At 47.1% G+C, this 17,062-nt stretch overlaps 1 protein-coding gene across 7 annotated transcripts in view; it reads left to right on the plus strand.

Annotated features, from left to right (window-relative positions):
• LOC114797810 (IQ motif and SEC7 domain-containing protein 1-like) overlaps positions 1 to 17,062 on the plus strand; it is an 80,428-nt gene that overhangs the window by 54,678 nt on the left and 8,688 nt on the right. For 5 of the 7 annotated variants that reach the window (XM_028992960.1, XM_028992955.1, XM_028992959.1 and 2 more), the window contains 5 exons: positions 11,221 to 11,497; positions 11,994 to 13,237; positions 13,864 to 14,025; positions 15,410 to 15,532; positions 15,633 to 15,799. In XM_028992960.1, coding sequence (XP_028848793.1) covers positions 11,221 to 11,497; positions 11,994 to 13,237; positions 13,864 to 14,025; positions 15,410 to 15,532; positions 15,633 to 15,799 — 1,973 coding nt within the window. Of the gene's footprint in view, positions 1 to 6,025; positions 6,273 to 10,380; positions 10,516 to 11,220; positions 11,498 to 11,993; positions 13,238 to 13,863; positions 14,026 to 15,409; positions 15,533 to 15,632; positions 15,800 to 17,062 lie in introns of those variants that run through there. The other 2 variants (XM_028992958.1, XM_028992956.1) reach the window with 2 other exon arrangements.

Genomic DNA, 17,062 nt, shown 5'->3' on the forward strand with positions numbered 1-17,062 from the left:
CTGAAGTAAACACTACCAATCACTGGTTTTTGGATTTCATACATTCATCCTTTTGTGAATTGAATTCACATGGCTAGATGTACAGTTGTGATTTGATAATGACACAAATATTGATTTTCACAAAGTTTGCTGCTTCGTTGTTTTTAGATCTTTTTGTCAGTTGTTTCTGTGCTGTATTGAAGTATAATTACAAGCATTTTATTTGGGTGAAATGTGTCCTCTGCTTTTAACCATCACCCATGACAGGCGCCCGGGGAGCAGTGTGTGGGGACGCTACTTTGCTCAGTGTCACCTCAGTGGCACCTTGGCGGATCAGGATTTGAACCGGCATTCTGATTACAGGGCCGCCTTCTTAACTGCTAGGCCACCACTGCCCCTTATCTGATCACTCTTCATAGCATTCTGGAGTATATGCAAATTGCCATACTTATGTGTGTCATTCTCACAACGTTTCACCACAACTGTAGAACAGCATTCATTTAATCCATTTTTGTCTTTGTTTCCGCTGTTTTTTATGCTTCTAATACACAGGGTGCATCAGCAAAAATATGATCTCTGCTAAAAACATCTCGAGACCATGTCCACTGCTTTTCAGTGCTTTACTCCAAGCATTCTGATTGGTGAACTGCTGTGACATTATCGAATGTTCTGACTAGAAAAATTTCACATAAACTTAAAATGTTGAATATTTATAAGCCTTTGATGTATTGAAATTATCTGTCATTTAAGTTAGTCCATACATAATTCCCATTTTATTCCATCTGTTCAATGAAGTATGATTATTTCTTATTCTCATTGTTACCCACAGCACCACTGCCACATAACTGCTAGGCCAACACAGCAACTTTATCTGCCAGCTGCATGTAGTTATATTATACATTATACACACTGAAATGCCATTGCAACTGAGAGTTTGTACCTATTTATTTCTGGTCAAATATTTAAACATTGATCTAAAATGTTTCTGATTATTGATTGGCAGTTACCAGTTTCTGAAATTGCATTGCTGAAATTAATATTTGGAAGTGAGGCAGAAAAGGTCGGCCCAAAGACCCCCAGTGCTCGGAATGTTGTCAGTGGAAGTGTCACGACTACGGACTTACGGGGGAAGGAAGCGCAGAGGTCTGACATACTGGGAAGGGGTTTTTATTAACAAACAAAGAAATACAAATAAAGACTGGCGCGGTGGCCGAAAACGATTTAAACTTAAATAAAGAACATAAACAAACCCGTAGGCGTGTGGCGATTGCCAGAACTCAAAACACATAACACTAAACAAGGTCAAGTTCGTGCATAGAGTTCACGAAAATGCCAGCGACCCCGAACGGGCGGAAACTTCCGGCATTTATGGGGCGTCAGGATTAAAGTCAGGTGTGGAGGCCAGCTGCAGGCAATCCTGACAGAGCCCCCCCTCCAAGGGCTACGTCCTCGGAGCCCCAACAGTACCATCAGTGGAGGCGGCGGGGTGGACGGCGGCAACCACAGGGCTCCTGCCCTGCTGTATCCTCCCCTTGGAGGACCCGGTCCCTCGGGCTGGCTCCCCGGCGTGGTCAGGCGTGGCGGCCCCGGTCCCTCGGGCTGGCTCCCCGGCGTGGTCAGGCGTGGCGGCCCCGGTCCCTCGGGCTGGCTCCCCGGCGTGGTCAGGCGTGGCGGCCCCGGACCCTCGGGCTGGCTCCCCGGCGTGGTCAGGCGTGGCGGCCCCGGACCCTCGGCCTGGCTCCCCGGCGTGGTCCCGCTTGGCGGCCCCGGACCCTCGGCCTGGCTCCCCGGCGTGGTCCCGCTTGGCGGGCCCCGGACCCTCGGCCTGGCTCCCCGGCGTGGTCCCGCGTGGCGGCCCCGGACCCTCGGCCTGGCTCCCCGGCGTGGTCCCGCCTGGCGGCCCCGGACCCTCGGCCTGGCTCCCCGGCGTGGTCCCGCTTGGCGGCCCCGGACCCTCGGCCTGGCTCCCCGGCGTGGTCCCGCTTGGCGGCCCCGGACCCTCGGCCTGGCTCCCCGGCGTGGTCCCGCATGGCGGCCCCGGACCCTCGGCCTGGCTCCCCGGCGTGGTCCCGCATGACGGCCCCGGACTCCCGTACCTGCACACAATAATCAGGGCCGATCCATCTGGGTACGTGTGGGCCCTGTCTCCACATGTCCCCCTCTGACACATCTTGTGTCACCCCCTGCACCGCGCAGGGAGATTGTCCCAGAGCCTCCGGCGACTGTTCCAGGCACCCCAGGCTGGTGCCTTCTGGGACTATGCAGCCCCTCTCGCTGCCCGGCCCTGGTGCCAAGGGGGGGGCATTGCCAGACCATCCGGCTAGCCCCTTCTGCGTCCGTTGGGACAAGCAGGCCCTCTTCCTGCCTGTCCCAGCTGGGTCCTCATGCCTACCCGGGGGCTCTATGGCGCTCCACCCCTCTGGAGGCAGACGCAGGCCCATGCCTGCCCCGCCCTCCTCACTGGCTACCGGAGGACCCAGCTCCATCGCTTCCCCACCTCCCCTCCCCTCAGGAGGAGTCCCCAACCCGAACTGCACCCCCCCAAAAAATTCTTTGGGGGAGCACCCCCCCCGGCTGGACTTAGGGGTACCTTGGGGCTTGTCCACCTCGCCTTGGACCAGCACATTCGGGTCAGGAACCTCCTCCCTGGGGTTTGGCTCCGCGGCTGGGTCGCCATCTGGTGGACACAAAGAGGGGAAGTGGGGGCGACATACGGACACATATGCCACACAGACACACACAGACAGAGACAGACAGAAGAGAGGGTCGTCTGGCTCCCTCTCTAGGCTCTCCGGGACCTCCTCAGGGGGCACAGCCAGGATCTCGGGAGGAGCGACCTTCTCGTCGCCCACCAGTGCTGGGTCTTCTTGCCCCGGATCCTGACTGGCACTGGATGTGGTGGAGGGGCAGAGTTCGATCCCTGGCTCAGGCCGATCAAACTCCGCCCTCAGTCTCTGTTGGAAGTCCCGAAAACTCCTGTCTGTCTCTCCCTGCTGCCAGAGGGTTGTGCTCCAGCCCCATGCTGATCCAGTCAGACACGTGAGGATGGTAGTGATCTCGTCTGTGTCTGCTGCCCCACTGAAGGGTCCCGGGACAATTGGGCGGTCCCACACGGGGCTGGGCACGTCGCTGGAGATGGTGGTAGGTGTGTGGTGTGGAGGGGGGTGGACGTCTTCTCCAGCAGGTGTGGACGCTGGTGCTGCGCTGCCATTTTGCTGGGGAACGTCCGGGCAGAGGGAAGGCGGGTCGGCGACTGGAGCAGGAATGGAGGATTCCCTGCGAGGCAGTCCCGGCAGCGCAGTTGCTGGCTGGCGACCTCCCGTCGCCCTCTTCCACCAGCTTTCCTCACACTGCTGGGAGGGACGTGGGTCTCCACGGACCTCGTGACGCTCCTGGATGGGCGCGATGGGCGGAGCCATCCCGGCACTGACTGCCCAAATGGAGTCATCCTGGTCGTCGTCCGTGTCAACCTCGTACCCCCGGAAGTCACATGTCACAACGCCGCAACATGTCACAACGCCGCCGTTGTTGTTGCCGCTTCTCACCCCCCTGGAAGTGACGTGGGTCCCCACGGACCTTGCGACGATCGCAGACTGGCGCGATGGGCGGAGCCCAACTCTCGTCTCCCGTGCTCTCGTCGTCGTCCGTGTCGTCCACGGGGAGCCTTGCCAGCAGAGCGCAGAGTTCTTGGCTCGACATGGCGAAGATCGTGGGGGTCGCATCTTCTGCGCTCGCTGCCCACGTCACTTCCTCGCTGCTGCCGACGCCAACGTCCTCGCTCCGCCCACTCACCCGCCGACGTTGTCGCTTCCGGGTTTCGCGGAGTTTCCCGGGGGTGACGTCATCACGCGGCGCCGCGTACCACGGCTTCTCGGGGAGAAAACGCTCCACCAGAACGGGCGGCGCGTCTCTCCCCTGGTGTCCGCGTTCGCCGCGCCGGGCTGCGTCCTTCGCGGCGTTTCTTCTCCTCTGCTTTCTACCTCTGCGCTTTTGGGGGGGTCGCTGGCATTCTGTCACGACTACGGACTTACGGGGGAAGGAAGCGCAGAGGTCTGACATACTGGGAAGGGGTTTTTATTAACAAACAAAGAAATACAAATAAAGACTGGCGCGGTGGCCGAAAACGATTTAAACTTAAATAAAGAACATAAACAAACCCGTAGGCGTGTGGCGATTGCCAGAACTCAAAACACATAACACTAAACAAGGTCAAGTTCGTGCATAGAGTTCACGAAAATGCCAGCGACCCCGAACGGGCGGAAACTTCCGGCATTTATGGGGCGTCAGGATTAAAGTCAGGTGTGGAGGCCAGCTGCAGGCAATCCTGACAGGAAGTGCATATGATTTGCATATGAGTTTGATCTTTGATTGTGTAGTAGTGATTTGCTGCTTGTGCAATCTTATGTGTCATCTGTTCTAAATAAATGGGATCTTGGTGGGTACTAGTCGACATGACAGGTGTGTGTTTGGGCTTTTTTGGACACAATGAAGGAACAGCTGCTGTGGTTGGATATAGATAAGCCAAGGATGTTCTGAAATAGCAATGCCTGGTCCCAAGCTCAGGGCTGGAGCTCACGGATATCTGTCTGGCGGCGAGAAGCTGTACTTGTCTACCTCAGCAGTGTTCATTCATAAACATTTGGCCTCCTGCAGATTCTGATGTTGTGAAGTCTGAGGCACCAGGGAGTGACTGATTCCGGGCTTCTAATTAGAGGACATGGCCACCATCACCCCCAGACATGTACATCTGTGATGTGTGTCTCTGTAAACTCGTCACATCTGGGAGTTATTTCCCTCATATCCTCAGCTCACCATTATTAGCCAAAAAAGGACTGTGTGCTTTGTGCTTAAATGGGGTTTAAACATTTTTAAATTTCAGACAGATTATTATAGTCAGTAAAAGATACCTGTTATGAAAAGGCTAATATTAAAAAAATGTAGAAATGAACTCAAATGTAAGTATTTTCTGAATTGATTACAACAAAAAATTAGGCTAGTAATATAATTTAAATGTATTATTATTATTATTGGGCCTGTCAGTATGACAGACCAATTATTCGTGTTATTATTATTAGAATTTTTTTAAAACCTAGACTTCCTAGGTAAGGTAAAGGTAAGGTAACTATATAAAATTCATATTTTAAATAAAAGGGAAAACCACACTGCAAACTTCTGTTCTGTAAATTTGAAATGTAAAATTTACTCAAAAGCCTTCAAATCAAACACTTTAAAGTGAAAGCGATTGTGCTAGGCGTGATATGCTAGCTGTTGTTTGATTAAAGTGTTTTTTTCTCATTACAGTAGTTTGAGAATATATTAGTTTGCTCTTTTAAACTAAGCTGAATAATTTATGCTTATGAGTAAAACTTTTCCTTTTTACTTTACTATAATGCTACTGACAGCAGGTCTGTTTATTCACATTACGGCAATACTAAAATATTAGGTGTGACAGATTAATACAGACCTTGATTTCTTGTTATTCAGCTGTCCTGAAAAAGGAGAAGGAATTAAGTTGCCATCACTTGTTTCCTCTGATATTCCCTCTGATATTGTACAGGAGTGCTCAGCACCAGGGGAACTCAAGGAAAGAGTAGGTCTGTGGTGCGGGAGCAGCATGGAAGTCTGGGAATGCTGTAGCTGGTGGCTATAGAGCCCGCTGTCTATCCATGCTGGTCTTATTAATAGGAACGTTCCTTTCTCTGAAGTAACAAACAATCATCCAATGATTACACTCAGCCGTCATCTTGCTCCACCTCCCGCCCTACAACCCCATGTCTCTCTGTCTCTCACATCACCATCAAACACGTCCTTTCGTCTTGCTCTCCCCCCCTACATCCTTGTATTTTCTGTCTAGTGGATTCAGCCAAACCCTCATGTTCCTGGGTCATTTCGTATTCCCGCCATCACATGCATAATGTGGGAGGAATTCCAACTCCCCTCCCTCTCCCTTCCCTTCCCTTCTCTCTCTCTCTCTCTCTCTCCCTCTCTTGTTCTCTCACTCTAGCTACAACACACACACACACACACCCCTTTTTTAGCTCCCACCCCCTCCTGCTCATTGCAGCTTGGCGAGTACGGAGAGAGGGAGAGCACGGCATTTACTGGTGACAGGATCTATGGCCCTTCACCGTCACCGAGCCGCTCAGCGGCCGGCGGCAGGCCGGCCACGGCTGGCGGTGGGATGGTGGTGAGTGCTGGGCAGCCGCTTGCTTGTGATTACTAGTCAGCATGTGGTGCCTGCACTGCAACTCGGAGAAGACCCAGTCTCTCCTGGAGCTGGAGCCGGATGGATGGTAAGGCACCTTGGCTCTCTCTCTCTCTCTCTCTCTCTCTCACTGTGTGTGTAACCGCTCAGAAGGTCAGAGAGTTTGGCATGTTGTATATATTCGTCAACGAGTGTATGCCTCATGGCGTCCCCTCTCACAGCTGTCACACCATAATGACCTTATTCCAACACGTGATGAATGTGAACAAAAGACACTAATCCAGACAAACAGGTTATTATCTTTGTTATAGCTGTGCAGTTTTGCAGCTATGCAGAGACAGTTCGGACTGCTATGAAATATTTACCATGCCATGGTACCATGAAATAAAATGTAAATATATATTCATTACAAATACATACATTCTGAACATTTAGGGTGTGTGCATCCCACTGCATGTAGATAAATGCTTTTTATCCAGAATCATGATACTGAGCCTCATTGCTGAGCATGTCTTGGTTATGGTTTTTGGACCACCTTCGCATTATTGACCATGACAGACAAATCTAGTGTTTGGCTGGATGTCTACATTATTAATTAGAAATGCGTGTTCTCTAAAGGTTTTATTTATTTATTATGCATCGCATGGGCCCAATAGAAGGGACGCCTTGGGAATGAATTTTGTGTTTTATTTATAATGCCTGACAGTAGCTGAGCAGCCACTCTCTCACAACACTGCCGCTTTTATGTACTCCTTTAATAGATTTGATGGCACACAAAAAAAGTAGTAATCCATCATACAGGACTCATAACCAATTTCTACATTCCACGTGAGGCAGTGGTGAGGCAGTGGATTCGCCACGGTGCCACTGAGCAAAGTACTGTCCCCTCACACTGCTCCCAAGGGTGATGGTTAAATGCAAAGGACACATTTTGTTGTGTCGCCGTGTGCTGTGTTGTGTTTCAAAATGTTTCACTTTTCACTTCAGTTCATGCAAATATTTTTAATTCCCTGCTTCCTTTTTAAAAATGAAAGACCTAATATTCCTTAAAAGGGAATATTAATATCCCTCAAACAAACTGGCTTTGGCAGAGTTCGTACCTCTAACCAAGCTGGGAGTCATGAATGATCTGTGCATGTTCCCCAAAGTCCAAGTATCATTCTCATTCTGCCTCCGTTCCTGTGCAGAACAGGTTGGGTAAATGTTAAAGATCGGATTCTCTGGATTTTAACATAACAAAAATGTGGCATGTGTTCAATGAGTACAAGATAACCCCCCAAAAAATATTATCATTTTTCTTCCATTTCACTATTATATTTGAATAATAAATGGCCAAGATTGGTCAGCTCTGTGATCCAAGGCTCAGTGTCACATTTCAGCTGTCTGGACAGTTGAGGAAACAGCACCCACGGGGGATTACGCACGAGAATTCCAGCTTTCCAGGCTGCTGCCAGACTGACCGCTATCCTCAGAGTAAGGCCTGACCGGACCATGCCTTGCTTCCAGCTTCCCCTCTCATTTAACTGCACCATGGAGACCAGAATCCTTACTAGTCACTGCTGTCCATTGCATAATATTATCTGTCTCCCTTACTCACGAGCTGTGCCAGTTTGTTTATTTGGCAGATATGTGACAGTATGTGGTCTGTTGCCGTCTGTCGTGGATTTCCATGGTGAAGGATGTTATCGATGGAGATGGATGGAGCTGGAGGACATGTTTTTCTTATCATGTTGTGCACCGTGGACTGTATGCATGCTAGTGCTGCATATAAGAGGGAGAAACCATCTGTTTCAGGTGGGCGTGGGGGCGCATGTGTTAAGTCATTTGAGATGGTGGACTCTGCAGACTCTCTTCGGGACCGGGGCGAGCTCCAGTGTGCACTGGGTGCTGGGGGTGCTCCCGCTGGCTTGACCCTCCGTCTGGAGTTGATTAGCCGCTTCCATTCCCAGAACTCCAGTGGATCTGTCTCCTCCAGCTCTTTGGGCCAGTGCAGGAATTCTTTCCTTGTTGTGAAGGAATGTGCTAACCTCAGGCACATTAGTCAGGAGCCGAGGGGATAGAAGTCTGGACAGCCCACCCCGGCCTTGGCTCCAAATCATAGTCAGCTGACATCCTTCTACAGACAGGCATGGGACCTTAGAGGAACATTGGAGCTCACAGATCAATGCCTGTAGAACGCATCAGAAATGGCCACAACTGCCAATGACTGGTAAAGTAAATAAAACGAAGCAATACTATGATGACATGAAATATATGATATCATTAAAAACTATGGACTGAAGAATATGATAATGGGAAAATAATAATACAAAATTTGAGATGATGTTTTAAAGAAGCTGTGAAAAATAATACAAAAGCTAAAAAAAGATATACTTTCTTCTTATTATTATTATACATACAAATCTAGCCATTGGTTGTTGTTTTTATTATTTCTTATCAAGATTTTCCTGGCTTGATATTATTTCATTTTTCACTGTCCTGACAGTGTCTTGGTGTTTGACACTGATCATTGAATGTTCACTGTACTGTACGATCCACATGATGAAAGAACTGTGAATGTGAGGCTAACCTCAAAGAAACTGTCTCTCATATTTACACGCCCCCACAGTTCCCTTCCATTTTTCGGCCCTTCATTCCTCTTTTCTTATTCTGGATCCACAATGTCATGTTGTTTGTTACACCCCTTCCAGAACACTACATTTCTTCATTTCAGAAACCTAGGTTTAACCTTTCAAGGTCAAATCAAATGCTTCACTTCAGTGCTGTTGCTTGTCATTGTCCGCATACAACGCTCATGGCTGCACATGATTGTTTCCCTCACATGTAATAAGTACTGGTGAGAATAATGCTTATGTTCATCATAATGTTTACTTTGTGTGATAAAGGACATTGTTATTACATTTCACCTTGATGATTGGTTGTTCAGTCCATTATACTCACTACCCCATTAACCACAAGGGCGGCTGCAGGGAGGGAAGGAGGAGCACTGAGGTGAGAAGTATTTGGGGGTATCAGGTTGGGAGGGGTGAGAAGAGTGCCATGGACAGGGCAAGGACAGAACCTCAGGCTTCAGCTGCAAGAGCCTTTCTTCTTATTTTAATGCAGCGTCACCGTACTGGCTCTTTTATTTACCTCATATTAATGCAGAACGCAGGAAGACTGGGCCGTAATTGTTGCTTTTTACTGACACCAGGTCAGACGAACACCCTCAACGCGCTAAATTATACCGTTTGATGTGACACACCAACCTGGTGTTAATCTCATACATTTCAGTGTTTTCACGTTGGTCATCCCCCGCCTCCAGTAACTGAGCACTCGGATGACTATGATTCTTACCGCCATGACGGGTGCGTCACTGTTTGCTGTGGCAGATGGTGATCGAGATGCAGCCTTATGTAAGAAGTGTGAAATAAATTTATTGGGCATAGAAAGTCCTTGTAAGTAAAGCACACTTGTCTAGTGCTGTGTGCACCATCAGAGTTTAGTTTTTTTTTAGAATTTACTCTCTAAGACTATCCAGAGTCTCCGTTAACCCAAGTGACCGCAGATGTTATGTCAAATACAGCGCAGGAATGTGCTGATTTGCGTATGTGGCCAGACATTGTGTTAAGTTTACATTTACATTTAGGGAATTTTACAGACAAAGTGCCTTACAATCAGTAGTGACAGGGACAGTCACCCTGGAGACACTCAGGCTTAAATGTCTTCCTCAGGGACACAATGGTAGTAAGTCGGGTTTGACTTGGTGGTCATCTGTCTTACTACCACTACCAGTTAAAGTGAAACTGAAAGTAAAATTTAAAGTAATACATTCAATACATTCATATATCAGCATAGTTGGGCGGCAGTGTTTTGGGTTCTTTGCCTGGATACGTTCTGTGTTGTCCATGTGTTCATGTGGGTTTCCCTCCACGATGACGTGCAGGTCAGGTGAAATGGTGGTCATAAACTAGCCTATGTGAGTTTGTAAGGCTGGGAGTTTTATTAAAAAGGCTCGTTTATGGAAGTTAGGGTGTAACTGGTTTTTATTGCAGGTCACTCTTCTGGCATGAAACGAAAGTCTCGTGATGAATAATTGTTTAGTCATAGCTCCATACACTCCAGACTCTGGAAAAAAGCGACATCAGGCAGCTGAATGTGGTGAAGTTCTTGTTGGTAAATCATTGTTTTTGTCAGCTCAGACTTTGCTTCCCTGGAGGGGAACTGCTGTACTTTGACTCTTTGCAGAACAGAATGGTAGATAGAATATGGAGGAGAAGCTTGGAGTTCTTAGCAAACAGGAGGTCGTGGAGCGGCAAGTCATTCCATGCTGCTGGAGAGAGTAAGGAAGAGTGAGTAACACCCTCTCATATATAAAAGCGGGGATCAAAATTCATATATGGTGTTGAAGAGGTGTTTAGCAATGGCTTTTGTTTTTCATTTTTGCACTCACTACTTACTTAATATGATCCTGTTATATTTCTTGTTATGTTTGAGGACCCTGTGCTTTTTTCTAATGTGGCATCTGTCGTGGCTTACGCATATTAAAAATATGACAAACTGACATTTGCTTTTTCAATTAAACCATTTTCAATTATGCTATTAATAGGAACATAATAACAGCAATCTTCTACACTTTGTGCAAAAAATACTCAAAAAATAGTTTAAAATACTACCAACCAAGAAGAGCTTTATATTGAAACTACATGTAAAATGGCAAGGACGATTTGAAAAAGTGAGTAAACAGATTGAACAATATGTGCATATCATGTACCATGTGTTCCAAAACAGGAAGTTTATTGCAAAGCGTGTCCGTACAACCGAGGATTGAAAGCCGTGGTTTACAAATATTGCAATTGGATCACTTTGTATTTGGGGATAATCAGTCTCTTTAACTGATATCAAGTCTTTCAACAAAGGTCTGCAACAAGGGTGTGCACAATTATGTTACCAGTTTTTTTTATATATTTATACATTTATCTGCCATTTTGGGCAGGCTTTTTACATCCACTGTATCCTTATAACTGATGTGGAATGATGTGACTGTGTCATTGCAGTGTGGAGGGTGATGTTCAGAGCGAGGCACCGGGTCCTCTGGACAGTACCGTGGGCTACAGTCAGGGTCCAGTGACGCACAGTTCGGCCATCAGCCCGGACCACTTTGATGGGACCTTCTACGGTCACCCAGTGCAGCCTGGCCCCCAGCGCCCGCGCCGACCCAAGCTTCAGCATTCACAGTCCATTCTCCGTAAGCAGGCTGAGGAAGAAGCCATCAAGCGCTCTCGGTCGCTCTCTGAGAGCTATGAGCTCTCCACAGACCTCCAGGACAAGCAGGTAGCTTCCCAACACATATTACATTATATGTTCTTCATTACGTTGAGACCCTTCACCGGCGTCTCCAACGGTAGTCCTGGATTACACTGCTTTTTATGTTACTGTCATTCAGCATTTTATAGTTAAATCAGGTGTGGTGGAAATAAACTGTGGAGGACTCGGACCAGAGCTACCATCCCTACGCTCAATCCTCAGAACCATCTAGGTCTGGGTTCTCAAGCCCTGCCACAGTAGACTGGTGCACATTGGTTGCCCAAGCCACTGGTTAATCTACTTGTCCGAAATGCAGTACAGTACTTGTAAATGACCAAATGACCCAGCAGGACCACGGTTTATTGTTACACAATTAACAACAGGAAGTATAGCCTAAGGGCTTGCAAAGGGGTTCAATTAGAGTGAAAAGCACAATATGTCAAGAAAAGAACTTTCACTGAAATGATTCCAACACTGTGTTGTTCTCCCATAATTACTTACTACATTTGTTTTCCTGTGCTAGGTGGAGATGCTAGAGCGCAAGTATGGAGGACGCTTCATAACACGCCATGCTGCTCGCACCATTCAAACGGCTTTCCGCCAGTATCAGATGAACAAGAACTTTGAACGTCTCAGGAGTTCTATGTCTGAGAATCGTATGTCCCGGCGGATTGTGCTGTCCAACATGAGAATGCAGTTTTCGTATGAAGGACCTGAGAAAGTCCATAGCTCATATTTTGAGGGCAAGCAGGTATCTTTGTCAGATGGTGGTGGCCAGGTAGATTCCATGGGTCAGTCAGATTGTGGAGATATAGTGGGACCTCCTAACATGCCGTCTCCTGATGCCCCAAATGACTTATCAGATGCCATCACCGAGCTGGAGGATGCTTTCTCCAGGCAGGTGAAGTCACTGGCAGAGTCCATTGACGATGCCCTGAACTGCCGCAGTTTGCATGGGGATGAAGGGCAAGCTGAGCAGGCTGCACATCAAGGGATCACCTACCAAGTGAAACCCAAGCACATGTCTGACCGCCACAAATTGGACGACATGATGGCTTCTTACAACGATGTGACACTCTTCATAGATGAGGAGGAGCTTTCACCCCCCATCCAGCTCAGCAGATCCATGGACCAACCCTCCAGCATCGAGTCAGACCCCCACATGCAGTCTGTAAACTCCTCACAGGAGTACTGGTCCATGGACCCCAAGGACGACAAGGGGGACACTGACACCAGCTGCCGCAGCACCCCGTCTCTGGAATGTCAAGAGCCGCGACTGCGAGTGGACCACCTGCCACTCTTGACCATTGAGCCACCCAGTGACAGTTCAGTGGAAATGAGCGACCGCTCAGATCGCGGCTCGGTCAAGAGGCAGAACATCTACGAGCGGGTTCTGGTTGGTCCGCCACATGCCAGCCCCAAACATATCTCACACGGACTACCTCCCAGAGTCCCCTCGCGGGACGAGGAACCAATCCGACACCGGCACCGTCAGCTGGAGAGCCGCCTGGCAATTAACGGCAACCGGCAGAGTAGGTCCGAGTCTGACTTCTCCGACGGAGACAACGACAGCATCAACAGCACTTCCAACTCCAACGACACAATAAACTGCAGCTCCGAATCCTCGTCCAGGGATAGCCTGCGGGAGCAAGCGCTGAGCAAACAGACGTACCACAAGGAGACCCGCAACAGCTGGGACTCTCCGGCCTTCAGCAATGACGTCATCCGCAAGAGGCACTACCGGATCGGCCTTAACCTCTTCAACAAGTGCGTATGGTTCACGGCTGGAATTGCAGATGTGACCTTTGACACTTTGAGCCGCTTGCAGAATCTGCTAATATGAACTAAACATGCCACTGCAACTTAAAACCATGTTTTGCTTGTTGTTATTTCAGGCAGAATTTTTTGCCATAGCCCCTCGTAAATAAAATAATGGCAAACGGAATGTATGAATAGAATTTAATGCTACATTTACAGATGTATTTTGGCCAGTCCAGTACTTATGAAGTCATGCTGTGTTCATGAAGCACCTTTTGTGAGTTGTTGGACATTTTAAATATCATAAATCTGTCCTGGCTGTGTGTAAAAATAGGGTAGACATCACTGCCAGGAATAATCCCGTGAGGTGTAACTTGATTCTGTCAAGTATATTTTGCTCTTATTACTCTACCCTTTGTTTCACCTGTAAACACAAGTGTTGGAGGTTTGCTTTTCAAATTCAGCCACAGTGTGGAATGTCCTGTATGGAAATAATGCAGAAAGGACTAATTCTGTTTGCAATATGGTGATCTTTCAAAGACTGAAGTGTCACTTTCATTCCAGACATTTTTTTTTCATTGGAACGATTCATTCATTAACAATGATTCCAAAACATTTTTGTTTTATATCTCCAGAAAGCCAGAAAAGGGGGTTCAGTATCTGACAGAGAGAGGATTTGTCCCAGATACCCCCGTGGGTGTGGCCCATTTTTTACTCCAGAGGAAAGGACTCAGTCGTCAAATGATTGGAGAGTTCCTGGGTAACCGACAGAAGCAGTTCAACAGAGATGTCCTGGAGTGAGTAGAGCTTAAGAATTTTTAGGATCTTTACCATGAAACTCTTACCAATAGCACCACATTAACAATGCAGTGATATACAAACAATTATTGGAACATTATTAAAGGTGAATTTTATTTTCTGAAGCCATTTTGATGTGGACTCGTTCCAATGTTTTAGGTCATTGTCCTACTGCATAACCCAACTTCTACAGAGTTTCAGCTGATGTACAGACACTCTTACATTATCCTGCAGATTTCTTTTAAATGCATTGGAATTCGTCTTTCCTTCAATGTGCAGGCAATGATGCAGCAAAACAGGCCCAAATTATGATGTTTCCTCCACCATACTTGATTATTAGGATGATGTTTTCATGATGATATGCAGATGTAGTGCTGCATGTTCTTCCCAAAAATTTCAAAATTAGTTTCATTAGTCTACAAAACATTTGCTGTGGATTGTCATTGTGCCCTTTCACAAGGCTTCCTTCATGTGTCCTGCCTGAAACACCCTACTTGTTCAATGTTTTACATACTGTAGACTCATGAATACAGAAGGCAGCCAGTTCCAACAATGCCTTCACATTTTTGTCACTCTGCTGTCACTCTGGGTTGTTTGTTTACCTTGATGACAAATCTTCGTCGTGCTCATTATGACTGGGTGTCTCCATCTGTAGATCCTAGACTGTGTAGATCAGTAGATCTCTTTCCAGCTTTATGTAAATCAACAATTCCTGACTGTAGATCTCCTGAAAGCTCACATAGGTGTATTCATCCTGTGTGGAGCAAACACAAAGGATTGACTAGATTTAATCTGTCAAAGCAGCTCTAATCTACACCTCCAAACATTTTTTAACAAGCCAGACTACAATTCGCATTTTTGAGGTCATTAACTCAAGGGTTCACATAATTTCCACACTAACAAAATGAGTTGTTTTTTTGTTTGTTTTGTTTTCAATAAAGACATGAAAGATATATGTATTTTTAATATTCTTTTAGGCACATTATATGTAGGCACAGTTTATGACAAAGTAATGCAGAAAACCAAAAGGTTCACATACATGTTGTGGCCTCTGTATGTTTCTTGGTATCTCTATAAAAGCTTGTTTATCTCCAAAATGTAGACACCAGTAAATATTCTTCTGATGAGGTGTCTGAAGGCCATGCAATGATGAATAGACCTTCAGAGGGAATATTTATTAACAGCATCTGTAAAATCAGTATTGTGACCTGGTCTCAGTAGTCAATGGGGAGTGTTTCCTGTTGTTCTGTGTGGTTTCTTCTTAAACAAGTGAGACACTGTCCGTGCAAGTAAGGGACTTTAAGGGACAGAGAGGGATGTGGACACTGCATTATTTACCAGAAAGGAGCCAGAAGAAAGCTTACGATGGCTCATGTGTTTCAGCTGTGTGGTGGATGAGATGGATTTTTCAGGGACGGAACTGGACGAAGCTCTCAGGAAGTTTCAGGCTCACATCAGGGTGCAGGGTGAGGCCCAGAAGGTCGAGCGCCTAATCGAGGCTTTCAGGTGAGTGACTTTCAGATGGCAAAAAATCTGTATTCACTCAGACATATATTGACACAAAATTGGAATGTGAGCAAGATTGTCTCGTGTCTCATGTCTCCAGTCAGCGATACTGCATATGTAACCCCGGGGTGGTGCGCCAGTTCCGTAATCCCGACACCATCTTCATCCTGGCTTTTGCCATCATCCTCCTCAACACAGATATGTATAGTCCCAATGTCAAGCCTGAGCGCAAGATGAAGCTGGAGGACTTTGTGAAGAATCTTCGAGGTAAAACTCAACGTTTGTCAAACGTATTAGTGGTCCAGCTAGCAGTTAATGTGTTTCCACTCATATAGTTCGTTTCTAGGCAAACACTGAAACTGTGAGAAATAATTGCACACTAGTTCATATCCAAGAATAACTTGATTTGATTACTAATATCTCAATTTAATATTATTTAGTAAGCACTCCTCATGTACTACAAAGGGAACACAAAATACTTTGTTCTTTACATAGTTGAATGTGCTGACAACAAAACCACACAAAAATTATTGCTGCAAATCAAATCCCTGAGTCCCTGAGTGTGGAGTCACACTCAAATTAAAGTGTATAAACACACTACAGGCTGATCCAACTTTGATGTAATGTCCTTAAAACAAGTCAAAATGAGGCTCAGTATCACAGGCCTCCACGTGCCTGTATGACCTCCCTACAACGCCTGGGCAGGCTCCTGATGAATCTCCTCCCAGACCTGGACTAAAGCATCTAGTAGCCTAGTGGGTAACACACTCGCCTATGAACCAGAAGACCCGGGTTCGAATCCCACTAACTATCATTGTGTCCCTGAGCAAGACACTTAACCCTAAGTTGCTCCAGGGAGACTGTCCCTGTAACTACTGATTGTAAGTCGCTCTGGATAAGAGCGTCTGATAAATGCGGTAAATGTAAATGTAAATCTGCCCACTCCTGGACAGTCTGTGGTGCAACATTGCGTTGGTGGATGGAGTGATACGTCCCAGATGTGCTCACTTGGATTCAGGTTTAGGGAACAGGCAAGCTTCAATGCCCTGGTCTTGCTGGAACTGCTGATACACTCCAGACGCATTGTCTTGCATTAGGAGGAACCCAGGGCCTACCGCACCAGCATATGGTCTCCCAAGGGGACTGAGGATCTCATCTCGGTCCCTACTAGCAGTCAGGCAACCACTGGCAATCACACGGAGGGCTGACCCACTGCCAAACCGATCATGCTGGACTGTCATGTCTGTCACATGTGCTCAGTGTGTACCTGCTTTCATTTATGAAGAGCACAGTGCACCAGTGTGAATTTGCCAATCTTGATGTTCTCTGGCAAATGTCAAACGTGCTGCACGGTGTTGGGCTGTAACAACCCCTACCTGTAGAAGTCGGGCCCTCATGCCACCCTCATGGAGTCTGTTTCTGATCGTTTGAGCAGACCCATGCACATTTGTGGCCTGCTGGAGATCTGCTGAATCTCCAGCAAGAGAGAACATTTTTACACATTGGAACATGGTCTCAACATATACAATT

This window comes from Denticeps clupeoides, chromosome 10 (genome assembly GCF_900700375.1).
Source record: "Denticeps clupeoides chromosome 10, fDenClu1.1, whole genome shotgun sequence".
NCBI classification, from domain to species: Eukaryota; Metazoa; Chordata; class Actinopteri; order Clupeiformes; family Denticipitidae; genus Denticeps; species Denticeps clupeoides.